The following is an 18,526-nucleotide window of genomic DNA, read 5'->3' as shown; positions in this document are numbered from 1 at the left end:
GACAATCAATACAGTTGATGTATTAATGCCTATGTATGTGTACATATAATAAGACCAACAACAAAAATCAACATACTGCATCACAAGGAATGATTTTATTTCCTTTGTTTCCACCTACCAAAGTGATAAGCAAGACATAATAATAAATACATAAGTAACAGTTCCTTTCTATTAGCACTCACTGAATCCTATCTAGACACTGTCAAGTTAAAAACACAATTATCATCAGGTAGAAACACACAACAATTATGCTACTCTCTTCACATTGTATGCACTTCTTGGACTACTGCAACTAGAAGCCACCAACACTTCTGACAGTTTCAACAGAAAGAAAAAAAACACAATATTGACAATATTTGAATTTGCTACTAAAAAAATACATTTTTTAAAATAATTTTTATGTCAACCCCCAACAGAACAAAAAAAAACAATATTGCATGATTTAGAGAAGGTGGTTAAAAATTGTTGAATAGTTTGACAGTTGTATAACAATAACTAGCCCATAGACTGATAAACAACTAAGAGTAACCACTTAGGTCTGCAAAATCTTTTTTTTTACAAATTACATGGTAATTAATGTTCATAAACCACACCAAGAAAACAGTTAAGTAGCTATTGTAAAATAAATGTAAATACTAACAATGATCATCAAGCAAATTACTAAGTTAAAAAAAAAGTTACCAGTCACATATATTACAAAAAAAAAGTAGTGCAACTCAGGGTGTGGAAGAATGGGAAAGATGGGAATGCTTCATCAGTATATAAAGGCTGCTAGACTGGAACTGTGGAATGGACTAGAACCTAGGAACAAGCTGGAAGAGATGTTTCAGAACTATTAAATAGCAGCTAAAATCAAAATTCAGGGCCCCTGGTGATAAAATTTTTCCTACTGAGCTATGGATTTCTCTGTCAACAATCTGTGAAATGCTTGCTGTGAACTTTCTGGATACAAGGTTTTACACTAAGTTGTAAGCTTATTACAGTGAATAGCATACAATTTTTAATTCCAGAAGCATGTGAGGGGAGAGAACAAGAACTATGAAGAAACAACCCAGTAGAGAATCCAGACTGACAAAAATCCCCATATATATATATATGTATATATAATTGAAGCAATATACAAGTACAGTTTACAAATAACAACAATTTCTGGCAAACACTCATTCTATAACTGAATGACAAACAAAAGACTAATCAATGCCAGAAATACTATAATACAATAGATGCCTACAAGATCTTTCAAATTGGTAAAGCCCGGACAAGGAAGTCTGAAGGAATACGTAGGCACCTTCTATGGATGGCCTGGAACACAAACTCATGTTTTGCAAAATAATGAATTACTCCATAGCTACTCTTGCATCAAAGTCAAAGTTTTTACTCACATTTGTGCAAATACAAGCACTTAAAATTAAAACACTTTAATATAAAGATCCAGACAAACAAGACAATGTTGCATAGCAGCAATAAAAATTGTAGAAAAGCAAATCAGTGAATGGAAGAATCATTGCAGTGTTGAAAACAAAATATTTTCATTAGCAAGTTTTTGTTCAAAGATTATGCAGCACATTACTATCAATATAAATAAGCAGCTGTCATTTTCAAATAATAAAATGAGAATATCTCACACAATCCTATTACTAAAACTACAGATAAACAATACGAAGCTATTGGAATGTTAGTAATTACTTAGCCTAAAACAGTTTTAGAAAACTTTTCCTGCTTATACAACTTCAATACCTAAACTGTTTTTCAAAAAGCTTATTATTATCACCCAGGAGAGGTAATATTATTAGCAATGAATTTTAAACATATTGTTCATAAATAATTAAAAATTAAAACTAAATTAAACCTGAACAGAAATACTTTTTTCTCATCAACTTTGGCACATAAAATATTCAATACTATACATATGGCACAGTTTCTCATGAAACTATTTAAAGCCAAGTTTCAAATAAATAGAGATTAGGTGGTTATTTGTAGATTGTAGCATTTCAAACATTAAAATAAAACAATAGATATCTTGTGCAAACATCACATAGACTATACAGTTTAGTCAGACATCTTCGACCCAACATTGACTTTATAATGCCAATTATTTACAGTGTTCAAAATGAAAGGTTTGAAGAACGGTTGAGTTATTTTAAATGTTAGAATTACATGAAACACTTATAGTATCTAAACGGGTTTGATCCACAAAAATATAAGCAAAATACAAAACTTAAAATACGGTAGAAGAGTGGAGTGATTATAATGAAGAGTGAATTTTTATTTTATCTGAAGACCTAAAACATTGCTCTTGAATGAAAAAAAAAAGTCTGATGCTTAATGCAGATATACATGTTAAAATTTATTTTTAAAATTACATCCAAGAACAAGTTTGTTGAAAGAATACATTTGAATTAGCTTAGCAACACATACTTAATCTAAAACTAATTACCTATTTGTTTTATGTCAGCTATGTCTTAACTGTGGGAGTGAAATTATATAGGGATGAGCTGTTTAATACTTTAAAAAATGTTATGTAAACGTGAACAGTTTTAAATGACATTACAAAATATTATCTATTCTTAACCTAACCTATTGTTGGAAGTTATTACCTTTTTTTACTTCGAATAATGTTTGAAAAGATTTTCACTTCTTTGGATTTAGGACCAATAATGATTATGGTTTTAGACCTACTAATAACTATTAGAAAAAAAAATTATAGATAGTTACATGTAGACTATAGCTAAATGTATTTTATGGAATGAAACTGGATGGGGAGGCACCAACATTTTTTTTTTCAAGATGGGTGAAGTGACAAATAGTTTGGAAACCATGCTTTTGAATTAATTCAATTTATGTTTAAGAAATCAGCATAGGTAGAAAAAAGTCTATTTTTTAAAACATGTAACAAAATAAACACCAAAAAGATCTTTGGTTAGAAAAAACATACACACACTAACATGAGGTTTGGCAATATCACCTTATTTTTTACACAGGCTAATTGAAATATTGAAAGGTGTGTATGTTATCTACAACTTAAAAAATAAAAGATAAATATTAAACAATACGCTAGTTCATTACTTATTTTATGTATAGCTGTGTATGATTTAAAAAATTATCAAATAAAATGGAATTTCACTTTCATAACAAAAATATATTTTCAAGTAAATTATCATTATGCTTTGAGATTATACACCAATCTGAAGGCACTAACAAAAAATATTTATCTATTATAGCAATGATAAGAATGTTTACTGAATGTAAATAAAATTGCAGCAATAGGATAACGTCACCCAGTTTGAATACATCATACATATCCAAGTGTTACAGCAAATGTAAAGAAAACCTAAAAGTTAAGTAGCACTTATCCCCATGTGTATTTACAAACTGCTGTATGAATGCTGCTTTACAAACATCAGTTACTACAGACATTTAAAAAAATTAAATCTTGATATCTCTAAATCCCTCAGATAACCTGTTTGCACTATAAAAAATCTTTATGAACATAGTTTATATAGTTTGGTTGAGCAATCGATTTCTATCTCAAAAGTCTTGAGTATTTTTTCTGTAATTGGGTACAAAGGATTGCCCCTTATTTAAAAATAATATAATAATTTTCAATCTATTATGCAGAAATGGGATAATGTTAGTTGATATTTAGCTAGTGTTATCAAATCTACAGCAAAGTAGTTTCAATTCTATGGGTTTAATATTTTACTATAAAAGTAAAAGGAAAAAACATTAAAATTTTAAATAAAGCTGCCAAATCCCTTCTGTGGAGCAAATAATATGCAATTGCTTTATGAAACCTTGAATCCAGCTCTAATAAAACTAACTTATAAAATAATGTATAAAAAAGTATACAATTACAATGTCAATTTATATTGTCAAATAGCTCAAAGAACTTTTTTCAGATTTGGTTTTTTAAGTAGCATAGCTTTTTCAGTAATTTACATTTTGTTTAGCTGAAGCTAACAGCTATATTAAAGACTTGATAGTTCAAATGGTGGCATTAGAAATTTTTAATTTTAGTGATCAGCAATAAGCTACGGCAACAATAAAAAATTAGGAAGTTCAGTTTTCATGTAAAGGTATTAGGCCTTGTTTTCATAAATATTGATTTCTTTAAGAATCAGCAGATTAGTCAGTTTAAATTGGTTTGGGTATAACGGGTGTCACATGAAGAAGCATCTTTATAACAATTCTGATAAATAATAGAAGTGAATAAATATCTGGTTGGGGCGTTTTTCATGTAACAAATACATCAAACATCAATGCCAGATGTGAATCTCTGAATGATATTTTCCAGAATTTTGAAGAATTGTAAGTGCTGACAAGGAAACACCGGAGATAAAGAACTCAGGAGATGACACTGGTTATCAATGGTGTTCAAACAGATAGTTATTGCTCAAGGGAAAAAACCCTTAGACTAACATTTACTTTTAAACAATTAAAAGTTTTTTCTGTTGAAACTATACATGATCAGATCAAATCAATGCACAGCCTTTGCTAAATAACAAACTTCAAGGAGCATCACATATTTGTTAAGAAAAAGTTCTGTAAAATTTACAGACAAAAAAATCAACAGCTAAAAATGTTGGATCACACCTGCTGGTCGTAGTTAAAAGTTGCATCAAGGTTCATGTTGCAATATCACCATATTCTCTGTTCCATTCTTCATACCGACCTAAACTTTCTAAGGGGACACTTCGTCTAATACGTTTAAGAGATTCTCTGAAATCCGAGGCTTGAATAGGTCGTACCTATAAAGTTGTCATTTGCATTTTATTTAAAAGTGCATTAAAATTTTGTATCTAAATTTTTTTTTATATGTTGCTTAACCTTTAAACATTAATTGATCAAGATATAAGGAAGAGTTGTACCTTTGCAATTTTTTTTAACATTACCTTATTAGCATCCATAGATTTCACTTCATGGAGGCTAAGTTCTCTTATAGGTCCTAATGCTGCATCTTTGGCTAAGGAATTAAGATCACTTCCAGAATAACCCTCTGTCTGTCTAAAAATACAAGCATGATTTCAAATTTATGAAAGTTTCTTTGTATTGGTTTTCTAAAATATTCTTTCAATGATCTTTTGTTTTTGCAAACTTAAGTGAGACCTTATGAGCTTAATTAATTTCCATAACCATGCATTTACTATAATACAAGGCTAATTTCAGTATAACCAATACTAAAAGATTTTCAAAATTCCTTTTAAAATCATTCAGTTACTTGTATGTTGGAGCACTAGGGGTAGTTTACCCATACCTATTTAAACAAAATTGTTTTAATGAATGAAGAGTACATGTCATGATTATAGCTGTAATTCCTTGAGCATTGGAGATTTCCACTCATTACAATTGTAATTGTATACAAATGTATTATGCTATTGAAAATTTAGAAAATTAGAAAAGTTTGGCATCAAATTCCATGAAATTAGTAGATACTGATTTCAATTTTTTAGTTTGTTCATTAATGGTAACAATGAATTGCTATGATATAGATACATCTAGATAAGCAAAGCAGTGAAATAAGAGAAATAAACCCCATAATTAAAACATAAATTGATCTGCTGTTGACCTCTGGTACTTAAGATAGCATTTAATTGGAAAACAAAGTTCCAATAATTACCATACTGAAAAAACTATAAACAATGTTTATTTTATTTAATTTTACTATTTTCAGTTGTTTCTAAAAAACAAAATTAATTAGCAATATTGAAAGGATAAAACACATTACTAATAATAATTTACTTCAAAAAACTTACTTGGCTAAAGTGTCAAGCTCTTTTTGTGTTAAGGGATTGCCATGTTTAGAAAGTAAATGTGAAAGCATAACCCTTCGTGTCTGTACATCAGGCATAGTCACATAAACACGTTTAGGAAATCGCCTGAAATCAATATTCATTATAATTTAGAATGTATAACATCATAAAGTATATAAAAGTTCTTTTAACTATTTTACTGACCGCAAAACAGCATCATCTAATTCTTGTGGTCGATTTGTAGCACCCATAACTAAAATTCTGTCTTCTGAACTGCTAGAAACCTAAAATGTATTTTTAAACTATTGCAGATTAATCTTAAAGCTCAACAAAAATGAAGAATTAATTATTGTTAGTCTTTAGATTAAAACTAATAATCATTTTTATTTATGAAAGCTTACACCATCAAACTGTACTAGAAATTCTGTTTTTAATCTTCTACTTGCATCATTTTCTCCCTCTCTTCTTTCACACAACAAAGAATCTATCTCATCTGAAAATCAAACATTTATGTTTTCTTTTAATGGTGTATAATACAAAAATCAAAATATCAAAGTTTCAAAAAAGGGACTTGGGTTCTTTTAGACTGCAAAATTCCTTTAAAAACAATGTTTTGCTCTTACGTAAATATTGTAAATGCATAATTTAACAAAAATGTATATTTGAAAATATCAATAATAAAGGTATGTTTGGTTTTAACTTATTTTTATTTTATGATTACTAATCTAGTGCTCATAATGAATCATACAAAATCAAAATGTAAAATGAATTATTCTTTAAAAAAAGATATATTTCATTAACTAAATATGTATACCTATAAATATAATGGAAGGCTGAAGTTGTCTAGCAGCTGTAAATAATGTCCTAACAAGTTTTTCACCTTCTCCAACCTAAGAAATAAATGGTTAAAATGGAAAAAACTTGTTTGTTTTAGACATATTTTTTTAATAATTTAATATTTGTGCTGTACAAAATAATACCAATGCTGACAAAGAGTTTTATTTTAAACATCAAAGTAGACATAGATACAGAATAAAGTTCTAGAAAATATGATACATTTGTATCCATGTGTGTATAGGGCTCACATATTTGGGGCAAATTTTATTCCATTGTTGTGCTTTAAAGGCCAGTGTTCAGATGGCATCTTACAGGGTGTGAAAGTGGACAATCAAGTACATTCTTTTTTGTAGAACTAATGGTCATAGTGTTTACACTTCTGACTTGATACATAGTAGGCAAGGTGATTCTGTGCCATGTAGAATGGTAGACTTGGATCCTATTTAGCTTAAAACTGCTGTCTTTTCTATGACTATATTCTGTACCTTTAACTATCTTTGGCATTAAAAGAACACTCTTTGTAAAATTATTCTTTGACAATACACTATTTCAGAAACAATGTTTGCTTCCAACCTCTCTACGTGTTTAAAATATTAATATTGCATTTACCCATTTGGATGTGAGACTTGAAGCACTTATATTGAAGAAGATTGCTTTAGATTCATTAGCAACAGCTTTAGCCTGAAAAACAATAGTGATATATTTGAAAAGCTATTTTTAAAGCAAGCTAAAGTCACAGCAAGATCTAAGGGAGAAACATTCATAGCCTAGTAAAGGATTTGCTCTATTGGTAATAACAAATGTTACCATAGATTTATTATATACAAGAAAGACAAGAATATATAGCAAAAATACATCATATATCAAAAAGTGATCCTTGTGGAATCAAAGCAGGTATCATTAGACTAAACATATTAATTTCATGTTACACTAATTAAGATACTTAGCTAATTATATGTATTATAGTTTTTCAGCATACCAGAAGTGTTTTGCCATTACCAGGGGGACCAAATAGCAGCAGCCCTCTTGCTGGAGAACGAAGACCAGTAAATAACTGGGGGAAAATAATTTTCTATTAATAAATTGAAAGCTAAGAAAATTATAATTAATAAGTTAGTCTCCAGAATTATTGAAATTTTTTTTTATTTTACTTCAAAAGGACAACAGCAAAATTCAACTAAAAATTGCCTAACAAATAAGTGTACAAGCAATGAAGAAAGCAATATATACATTGCAGTAGACATTTTTCATAATGTTCAATAAATTGTAAAACTGAAAGGAAAAAAAAAACATTTTTTTTTTTGTTTAAAAAATTAATATCTTATTTTTATGAGTAAAAAAAAATATTATATTTTACTTAAAGTCAAATTTACATTCTATTTAAAATATATAGATCTACTAATTAAAACACTACGGACATTGAGAACAATATGGCCAAACAAAACTAATCAGCCATCTGAAGATGTCTTAAAAGTAGGACAAAAAATCAATATAAATAAAACAGAGATCATCAAGAATCAATAACAACCAGGACCTGCTCATACAGCTAAAAGGAAATGACAAATAAGAGACAAACAAAGTCTCATATCTGGGAAGTGTGATCAACAAGGATGGAGTTGCAGACGAGCACATAAAAAGCTGTAACAACATGGCCAGATGTCCCTTCAACTTACTAAGCACTCCAGAGCAAGATAAAAATCTTGTTAATGTTAAGACCATATTGCTGCATGGCTCGGAAACCTGGAGGGTTACCTAGTCAAATACCAACAGAATAGTCATATAGATGTCTACATCAAACCCTTAAAATGGCCAGCCAAAATAACCAATGATGACCTATGGCAAACCACAAAGCAACGGCCGACTGACAGAGATATTAAAGCCTGCAAAGAGGATATAAGGAGAAGCAAGGGGCTGCAGGGTTTATGTGGGCTAAACTGAAGAGAGCTGCCCAAAACCAATTCTGGTAGAGAGGTGTAGATGTGCCCCTTTGCTCTTCAAGACTAATTCAAGCCACTGACATTGAAAATCATGAGCAATGAAATTAAAAATACAAAAGCAAAATCTTTTGATCTTTAATTATTTTTAACATGAATATTTTAATAAGTTAGTATACATTTTGACGGGATAGTGTGTTCAACAGGAAAGTTGTAATTTTAGTTTTGAGGCTCAAATCAGTGGAGTCCCTGAATTGACCCAGCTCTGATGGATACCTGACTTAAATTGGAGAATAATAAAAAAGACTGGTGCTGACCACACTATCCCTTAATAAGCTCATATGCTGAAATGAAAGAAACAGATAAAACTACTTCATCTGCCCCATGAACTGTAAGTAATAAGAAAGAAAGTTATAATTACATAATAAATAGAAATAGAAACCTATAATAGATATTACCTCAGGTCGAAGTGCAGGTAAAATAACTATTTCTTGTAAGGCTTGCTTTGCAGTTTCTTGTCCAGCTTAAAATTTTTTAAAAATTAAAACAAAAATCATTATAAATTTTGAAAATTGTATTATTTAATTACAGCTTCAATAAAAATAAAATATATCCATTACCAATGTCTGAAAATAGAACTTCTTGTCCACTATCTACTATTTCACTTAGAATAAGATCAGCCAATTTCTTATCAACATTTTTCAATTTTACATTGGAAATATCTCTGCCATTCGTCATTCCTCGTATCTTAAAAAAGAAAAAAGTTTTTATTAGCTTTTCTTATTATTTAAAATATCTAAAGAATATCTTAAATTTAAACCAATCCTAAGAAGTTAGAATTGAGCCATATAATGCAAAGGAATAACATGTTTATATTTCCATGAGCCTATAATAAAATACAACCACTTATATTTCAGGGTATATGCAACTTTCATGGGTCTTACATCTGGTTGAGATGCCTGCCTGAGGTGTGTAGGCCTTCGCTTTGTTCCTGGTGAAGAACCTGGAGTAGAAGAAGTAGATGATTTCCTTTCTCTTCCCCCTGTTCCACTACCCCCTCGAGGTATAACTCCACTTCCTGCTTTGCTGACTGTCATTGGAATATTTTTTGACTTCATTGGCTTGTGAGAAACTGTTTTGTTACAAATAAAAAAAAAAACACATTATTAATGCTACATACACATGGAAAATAATTAAAATGTACTTGGTGTATTTATTAATATTCAATAAATATTTGTGTAATGTTATAATAATTTTTTTTTAATATCACAAACAATAAAACGTCATTTTAGATATTTTTTGTCACTTTTTTTTGTGTTAATGTATTTAAAATTTAATTTAATTTCTTCTCAAGTCTCATTTTCACCTAACTTGTTTTACAACAAATAACAACAACTGAGAATAAAATAAATTAATGTTATTTACATGTTAAGATTATTCATAAGCCAACATTAAGACGCTTTATTTTACCATACAGTTATCTAGCAAACAGTTTATTCAAAATCAATCTATACAATATACCTTTAAATTTAGCAAACAGTTTATTCAAAATCAATCTATACAATATACCTTTAAATTTAAAATTAAAAGTGGCTCTAAACTTTTGTAGTGAATGGCTGAAAATACCTTGAAAACATTTTTGTCTGTAAGATGTTATTCAGAAGTGATCAAAAAATATAATTAAAATTTTCCTTTAGTTTATGGTTAATTTGGCTACAGGACATTACCCCCCTGGATATTTCCCCCCCCCCCCCGGACATTTCCCCCCCCCCCCGTATTTACCCCCCGGAGCAATTACCCCCCTGTCAATTACCCCTCCGGGGAATTACCCCCCCCCTCTCAAGTTAAAATCCTAACTCTAACTAGAATTTTATACCTATATACTACTTTAATCCAAACCTTAAGAAAAAGGCCAAAACCTAAGCATATACCTTAGCCTAAAACTTCACACAAAACCAAAACCAAAGCTAGACACAACCCTAACCCTAAAACTAGCTCTAACCCTAACCCTAACACTAGCCCTAACCCTAACCCTAGCCCTAAACCTTAACCTAAACCTATCCCTATCCCTAGCCCTAACCCTAACCCTAAAACCTAACCCTAACCCTAACCCTAAAACCTAACCCTAACCCTACTGTCCTACTGGGCGGGGGGTAATTGACAGGGGGGTAATTGACAGGGGGGTAATTACTCTGGGGGGTAATGTCGGGGGGGAAATATCCGGGGGGTAATTGACAGGGGGGAAATGCCCTGTTCCCGGTTAATTTATCTTTAAACTAATATGTTTACCATTCAATGGTAAAAGTGTTATTAAACCGTTTTTAAAACCAAATAAGAATGCCTGTTCAATCTTTACAAAAATATTTGAAGAACATTAAGAGCAATATGAATAGAATCAGATTCCTACCTGCATCTGTATTGCGACCAGCAAAATTAAGGGAAGTGAATTTACTCAGTACATTAGTGGTAGAGGGTAAAAGACAAAAGTCTTGTCGGGTTGATATATAAGGCTTATGGATAGTGGAGGGGCCAGCTGTTGTATTTGCTTCAACTCGTCCACTTGTGGATTGGACTTGTACAGCAGATTTTGAACTGGCACTAGCTTCTTCTTCTTCTTTATTCTTCAGTGAGATTTTTTCTAAAAGCTTTTCTAAGTTAACCGAAAAAAAAACATTTGCAATACCAAATAAAGGAACTTAAAAAGCCATTTTCTACCTTAAGACAACAAAAAAACATTTAAAAGCTCAAAATAACATAATGTGGGGCCTATCTTCTAATTTGACACATGTTCAATATAATAGGTATACACAGTTAAATACATTTGATATCAAACACCTTGGATAAGTTTATTAATGTCTATAACATAAAAGGATATTGCAACATGCAAGAAACACACTAGTAGCAAACCCTTTAAATTATCATCTAATGAAAATTATGAAATCTTTTTTAAGGAAGCATTAACTTTGCTAAATATTATTTTGAAGATTTTAAAATGCAGTATGTTTTTGATTTCTATAATATTTAAATCAGTTAATATAGTTTATATAAATTTTATAGTTACTGACTTTAAATAATTTGTTTTTTATGAAGAGTTCTATGAGCTAAGATAAAGTTTAAAAGCAGCCATGGGACTTGACTTCTAAACAAAGCACTGTTTGTGTGAACACCAATGCAGGTATTTTAAAAACAACATTTAAAAGAGAAAATGATTTTAAGAAAATAAAATTTATACTATACCTAAAATTTCTAGCCTATCTCTGACCATATCAAGATTTGTCTGCATTTTTTCTTTCAAGCGACGAGCTCTTTCATAGGTTTCTCCTAAAGTAATTTAATTATTCAAAAATTAATATCCATATTTTAGAACCTTAAGCAATATGAACTGAGGCATGATCTACATCATAAACAGCTTCTATCTTATACTTTTAAGTATCATTTATGACAGTTGCTTATGGTTACATTTATGCTTTATGTCATGGAAGCAGTTAATTGTGAGCTATATCCGTCCAGAATACTTGGCCTTCAGTCTATAGCTATATTTTCAACATGCCAGTTTCTTTAAATAACATTGTACTAATTGTAACTAATAGAACATCTAAAATACCTTGTCCTTCGACATCCACTGCAATCCCCCTTTCAAGCTCAGTTATTCCTTTTCTATAAAGTTCAACAGCAATATCTTTTCTCACTACAAATATAAACGTTTTTATATTTTAATTTGTTGGGAACACTATAACTTGAGTTGTTTCAGTTCGGAAGACTGAATTTCACATATAAGTATAAAATCATATACTTTTGATTGCTTCCAACTTTTGAGTGACCTCCGATAACTGGAAGTGGTACTTTACTCTATTTCTGTTTTCTAAAATACTGATACTTGAGAGCCATTTCAGTGAGGTAGGCTAAATTTTATACATTGGTAGAGATCTTATTCTCTTGATACAGTAAAATGTTAAGTGATTTCATGTGAGGGAAAGTTGTACTTAATGTCTTAAAGTCATTTCTGATTTCTCAAAAAAATTATCAATGTTTTCCTTTATAAAGTAGGCCTATTAATTCTCCGCTATATTTGCGTTCACAATTCTTATTTTTTGTACATGATTCTATTCAATTTAAAATAGTATTGTAAAACAATTTTAAAAAATCATTTTTATAGCATGATTAAGTGTTATCCTTCTTACTGTTAGTGTTATATAATATATATTATATAGTATAGGCCTATGTATTAGTATGTAGAGTCTATGTATGAGAATATAAAAGAAAGCTTAGGGGAGATCACTCCCACTTTATTAAACTTTAAATTCATAAATTGACTCACCACCATCCTCTTCATCTATTTTTAAAGCTTTAGAAATAAATTCAAATGCTTTTCTGTGGTATTTCTTCTGATTAGCCAAAGCTGGTTCCCCAGGCCCCACTGGACTCTTTGCTTTACTGGTGTTGGACATAATCGGAGCACTTTCGATAGCTCTCAAGTTAGTTGGGTGAGAGTAAGATGCGATTGCTCGTCTGCTGTACTGACTGACAAACACAATCGCCAAGAAAAATTGATAAGCTAGGGATCTGACAAATATAAAAATAACCAAGATGGGAGTAGCAAAAAAACGAAGATTCCTATTGTGGACAGATACTGTCCTCTTCACAAGTTTTCCTTTCGATTCTTTTTTTTTCCACGGAGGACGTGATCCTCCAGCCCCTTTGCGATGCATAATCTAAACCATCCGCCATATTACATGGCAGTGAACGTCGGGAAGGATTTAACCAATCAATAAATGGTCGAATACGGGGAAACCCTTGGGCTATAATTAGTAACTTTATGACGTAACAGGAAAGAGAGTTCCCGAGAAATTTAATTTTAGTCCAACATTCTAGAATCTATTAGCCTACGGCTACACCTACGTATTATTAGTCAATCTACTGTTGTGATAACTAGAACATAACCGTTTATAATAATAATTTATTATCATAATTATTCCCGCATTCATATATCATTTATATGGCATATGAATATGTAGGCCTACAGCTAATCGATAAGAATTGTGGACCGTAAAGCCCAGTAAAGGATAGCGTAACCTTTTATGGAGCGATATCAAAATCAAATAAGCACGGTTGCTACTAGAAACTCGATATAAATATTATTAAATATCTACACCTTTGGCTTAGGGATGATTGTCATGCAAGGGGGGGTTGGTGTGAAATCTTTTTTAACACAAACGCATTTATTAACATTTTTCACTCTTTCTCCAGTCATAACAATAGTTATTACAATCTAGATCTAGTAGCAGTTTCTTCTTCATCAGAAACTTCCTGAATTACCATTTGCTCATTTGAACCACTGTCAATATCAATAGCTACATGATCTCCGTTTGTAGTATAAATCAGGTATATATATATATATATATATATATATATATATATATATATATATATATATATATATATATATATATATATATATATATATATATGTAACGAGTCCCCGAGTCTATCCTGCCGACAACGCCAAATGTAACGAGACTTATCCTGCTCGCAGAGCCAAATGTAACGAGTCTCTGGCTACCCTGCCGACAACGCCAAATGTGACCTTCCCGAGTCTAACCACTCATTCCACACAACATTGACCACAGCATAGATACTCGAAGATGCAGGTTCATTATTGATCCTTTTATTACATGAATCAAAGAATGTTTCACAATAATATATTGAATCAAGAGAGATGTTTCACAATAATAGTCTGAATCAACGGACCCCCAACAGTCCTCACTAGGCTTCATCTAACTGAATACACAGGTCTAACGTCCTTCTTAACACAATATAACCAACTGGATACTGCCACACAGACTCACTGAGAGAGAGAGACTGACGGACTGAGAGACTGACCGACCGACTGAGAGAGACTGACTTTCTGAGAGACCTTCTGAGACTCCGCGAGCTCAGCCGTCGCCTTCCTTATATCCCCTTCATAATCGTACTCATATTCGGTCCTATCATAATCGTAATTGTAATCGATTCTAATCGTTACATCAGACTGTTAATTACGCCGCTTCTGTCGTACAGTCCGATTTTAATAAGCCACCTGCATCCTGTCACATCAAAGTTGACAGACCGTCTTTCGTATCGCTTCCCGAGATACTACGCCTTGGCATCAGCCAACACCTGCACTGTGACGTCAGACTGTAACACGTTATGTCTCTTGGTAACTTCCCCTAGTTACATCCACCCCTGCCTTTTTTTGTGTGTTATCAACCACAAACAACGCTTGGCAGGTGCAGTCCTTCAAAGTCCATCGCACCACCGTAAAAAAAAATCCATTGTTCCACTCACTGTCAATGTCGTCACATTCGTATAAGATTGACAGTTATCCCTATTTCACATATCCAATGTGTCTACATCATCTTCCTCAGACACAAAACAGTTCTAGAATTCACATCCACCTTTTTTCGTTTGGTGCCTTCACCAGTTCACTTTTATGACTTTTTGAACAGTCTGTTTTCATACCAGCGCGACCATGAAAGAATTGATGGTTGCTGACAAAAAATTTCGTATTCTTTCTGTTTCTCAAACTTCTCCGCGGACCACTTATCTGATGGTCTACTGTCTCTCTGCTTTTGGAGGGACCGGGATCCTCCTTGTTGCCGGTATCCTCCCCTTGTGTGTCGCTGTTGTTCTGTTGATGGTGACATGGTTCCGGGATGGGTATGAGAATTTCCGTTATAGTTTCCGGTTCCCTAATTGTCTTGGATTTCCTTGTGTGTAACTGCTCTTCTTGACTATGACAATATTTCTTTAATTGAGCAATATTCGCCCACCGATCCGGTTTGGCGTGATCGATGGGTCTTATCTTAAAGGGGCCACCTGCTACTTTAGGCATCTCCACGACTTGCCATATCTCCTGTCCCCAGAGGTCGTGGATTTTGTTTCTGCCTAACGGGTGGCTACGCAGTAATACCCTGTCGTTCAGTTTGAGTGGCGGGTCCTTTGTCTGTACCGGCGGTTCCCTTCGCCGTGCTTCATGTTCTAGTCTTTCCTGTACTACCCTGTACATTTCTCTAATTCGTCTCCTATGTTCATTCACATATTCCAGTGCAGTGTATGAGCCAGTCATACTCTCCTTTTTTCCTAGGAACAAGTCAAGGGGCAATCGAGCCTCCCGTCCGAACAGCAACATGTATGGCGAAAAGCCGGTTGTGGCATGGGGTGTGCAGTTGTATAGATATACCAACTCTGGGAGAAAATCAGGCCAACGTTTTTTCTGTTCAGGTTCTAGCGTACGCAGCAAATCATGCATGCTGCGGTTGAACCGCTCGCACTGTCCGTTTCCTTTCGGATTAAATGTGGTTGTTCTAGATTTGTTGATCCCGTAGTGGCTGCACAGTTGGTTAATTACTTCTGACTCAAAGGCCCTTCCTTGGTCAGAGTGTAATTGTCTTGGTATGCCATATTTGATGAACCAATGTTCTATTAAGACCTTTGCCACTGTTTTGGCAGTCTGATCTCGTGTGGGCACCGCCACAGTCCATTTGGTGAAAACATCAGTCATTACCAACACATGTTCCGTCCCATCCGATGATTGCTCCAACGACGTAAAGTCCATAGCCACAATCTCTAGTGGTTTTGTCGCTAATAGGTGTCCCGATGGCTGTCTCATTTTGACAACTGGCATTTTCGCATGCTGACACCTCACACAAGCCTCACAATGGCGTTTGACCTCCATTTCCATATTGGGCCAGTAACACCTCCGTCGTAATATTTTGTGCGTCCTGTCCTGACCCTGGTGTCCTGCCCTGTCATGTGCCAACCTTAGCACTTCTTCTCGTAATTGTCCAGGCACCACCACCTGGTGTATTGTCCCATCAATTTGGTCATGAATTCTCCGCATGAGAACACCATCCTGTATACTGAGACGGTCCCACTGACTCAGTATTTTCTTTGTTTCTCGACCAAATTGTTCTCTTTCCCTTCTTCCTGGGAATTTTTGTTCCTGTACGTGTTTCAACAGCGGCTGTAAGCCACTATCCGTTCTCTGGGCATTTCTTATCTCTTTGTGATTAAGGCAACTAAAATCACCAATGTCCATATGTCCGGGCTCTGTGGAAATGTGCTCCACCCCGGTCTGTCCGTTCTGCCTCACTTGCACCCCGTGAGGGATATCTGTTGACGCTCTGACCTCACATATTCCTGTCAGCGTTTCTTCCTCATCGCCCGGTCTCTCGTAAGGATTCCTTGATAAGGCGTCCGCATTGCCGTTGGACCGCCCCGGGCGATATTTTATCTCTAGGTCAAAGAGTGCCAATTCTGCTGCCCATCGCTGTTCGATGGATCCCAACTTTGCTGTCTTTAGGTGACTCAAGGGGTTATTGTCAGTGTATACCACACATTTAGCACCTAATAGATAGTCCCTGAATTTTTCCGTCACAGCCCATTTTAATGTCAACAGTTCTAGTTTCATGGCGCTGTAATTTGTCATGTTCTTCTCTGATTCCTTCAGAGCTCGACTGGCATAAGCAATAACCCTGAAGCCTTGCTTTTGTTGTTGTGATAGCACAGCTCCCAGACCTTTAGAGCTGGCGTCAATTTCTAGCCGAAATGGTTTGTCAAAGTCCGCGTATCCTAATATCGGCGCCTCTGTCAAAGCCTTTTTCAATAGCTTAAACGAGTTCAGGCATTCATCAGTCCATAATTCACCTATCCGTTGTGTTTTACCTTTCTTTTTCTCCTTACTGTGTTTCTTTGTCATTTTGTTTACCAAGTCATGCAATGGTGCGGCAATTTTTGCAAAACCAGGCACAAATTTTCTATAATAGGAAGCAAAGCCCAAGAATGATCTGACCTCTACTGTAGTTGTTGGCTGTTTCCATTCTTTAACAGCTGCAATTTTATCTGGGTCAGTGGCGATGCCATCCGACGAAATCACATAACCCAAAAAATGTACCGATTTCAGACCGAAGCAGCATTTGTCTGGGTTCAGCTTTACTCCTATCTCCCTAAGACGGAGAAACACTTGTTCTAATCTTTCTAGATGGTCCTCCCAAGTTTTTGAATAAACTAGTATATCATCCAAGTACACCAACATTATTTGAAATAGAAAGTCACTCATAGCACTCTGCATTACTCGCTGGAATGTAGCAGGTGCATTAGTTAGACCAAACGGCATACGGGTCCACTCGTACAGTCCCAGTGGAGAAATAAATGCAGTTTTATGTTGATCGTTGGGGTGCATGGCCACTTGGTGGTAGCCACTAGCCAAATCCAAGGTAGAAAAAAATCTTGCTCCCCCCAACGCATCAAGACATTCATCAATACGAGGCAAGGGGAATGCATCCCTTCTTGTGATATTGTTCAATTTCCGGTAATCACAACACAGTCTTATCTCCCCTGACTTCTTTTTTACCACTACTATCGGTGCCGCATACGGGCTAGTGCTGGTTGTAATAATTCCCTTTTTTAGTAGATCGTTCAGGTGTGCCTTCACCGCAGAGTAGTGACTCGGTGGTAATCTTCGATAAGGTTGCGCCACCGGCTTGTCTTGTAGTAAGGGTATCTGGTGTTTTATTACTTCCGTGTAACCCAAATCACCCTCGTACGAGGCAAATATATCCCTGTACTTATTCAACAATTCATTTAGTTTTGGGTCCTCAGTTTCCGGGAATGTATATGATCGGCCATCCTCTTTCTTCACCTCGGCCGTCACATTGACCGACCTAACTGTTACTTCATTACTGCTGGTATTGCTCAGTTCGATGCACTGTGCCGACCTTTGTACCTCGACGTTCTGTGGTACTCCTACCAGAGTATTAGGCGGTATAAAAATTTCCTCATCCAAAACATTTGCCACTAATCCTTGAACTAGTCCATTTTCCGCTGGCCAACTTGGATCCCCGACCTGGTGTGGTCGATCCGACAATATTTGTAAGAAATTCTGGCAACTGGCCAAGAATATTCATGCCCAACAGGCAAGGTATATTTGACACATTTGTCTCTAGGTTGTGTTTCGTAACGAACACC

At 34.1% G+C, this 18,526-nt stretch overlaps 1 protein-coding gene across 2 annotated transcripts; it reads right to left on the bottom strand.

Annotated features, from left to right (window-relative positions):
- Positions 1–80: 80 nt before the first annotated feature.
- On the bottom strand, positions 81–13,255 carry LOC131943219 (spastin). 2 transcript variants are annotated; one of them, XM_059303231.1, is made up of 15 exons: positions 12,840–13,255; positions 12,126–12,209; positions 11,759–11,842; positions 10,929–11,171; positions 9,466–9,653; positions 9,142–9,268; positions 8,980–9,044; positions 7,567–7,641; positions 7,197–7,268; positions 6,565–6,640; positions 6,152–6,243; positions 5,955–6,034; positions 5,754–5,876; positions 4,893–5,004; positions 81–4,748 (listed from the first exon to the last, which is right to left on the bottom strand). In XM_059303231.1, the coding sequence occupies exons 1-15, from the start codon at positions 13,228–13,230 to the stop codon at positions 4,626–4,628; spliced, it is 1,935 nt and encodes a 644-aa protein (XP_059159214.1). In that variant the 5' UTR covers positions 13,231–13,255; the 3' UTR covers positions 81–4,625. The 2 variants fall into 2 exon arrangements, with proteins under 2 accessions (XP_059159214.1, XP_059159223.1); XM_059303240.1 differs by lacking the exon at positions 10,929–11,171.
- Between the last annotated feature and the right edge of the window lie 5,271 nt (positions 13,256–18,526).

The sequence above is a fragment of the Physella acuta genome, unplaced genomic scaffold (genome assembly GCF_028476545.2).
Source record: "Physella acuta isolate Inbredline_101_S28 unplaced genomic scaffold, ASM2847654v3 ptg000038l, whole genome shotgun sequence".
Classification (NCBI taxonomy): Eukaryota; Metazoa; Mollusca; class Gastropoda; family Physidae; genus Physella; species Physella acuta.
Note: the sequence above shows the minus strand (reverse complement) of the source record. Positions and strands in the feature narration are given on the sequence as shown.

What these genes read in the sequence shown, in the direction of transcription:
- LOC131943219 (XM_059303231.1), bottom strand. Translation starts at nt 13,230, where the DNA reads ATGCATCGCAAAGGGGCTGGAGGATCACGTCCTCCGTGGAAAAAAAAA. An exon ending in CAAGTCTCACATCCAAATGG is followed by an intron (nt 6,641 to 7,196) that starts GTAAATGCAATA and finishes TTTATTTCTTAG; the next exon opens with GTTGGAGAAGGTGAAAAACT. An exon ending in TTCTAGTACAGTTTGATGGT is followed by an intron (nt 6,035 to 6,151) that starts GTAAGCTTTCAT and finishes AATACATTTTAG; the next exon opens with GTTTCTAGCAGTTCAGAAGA.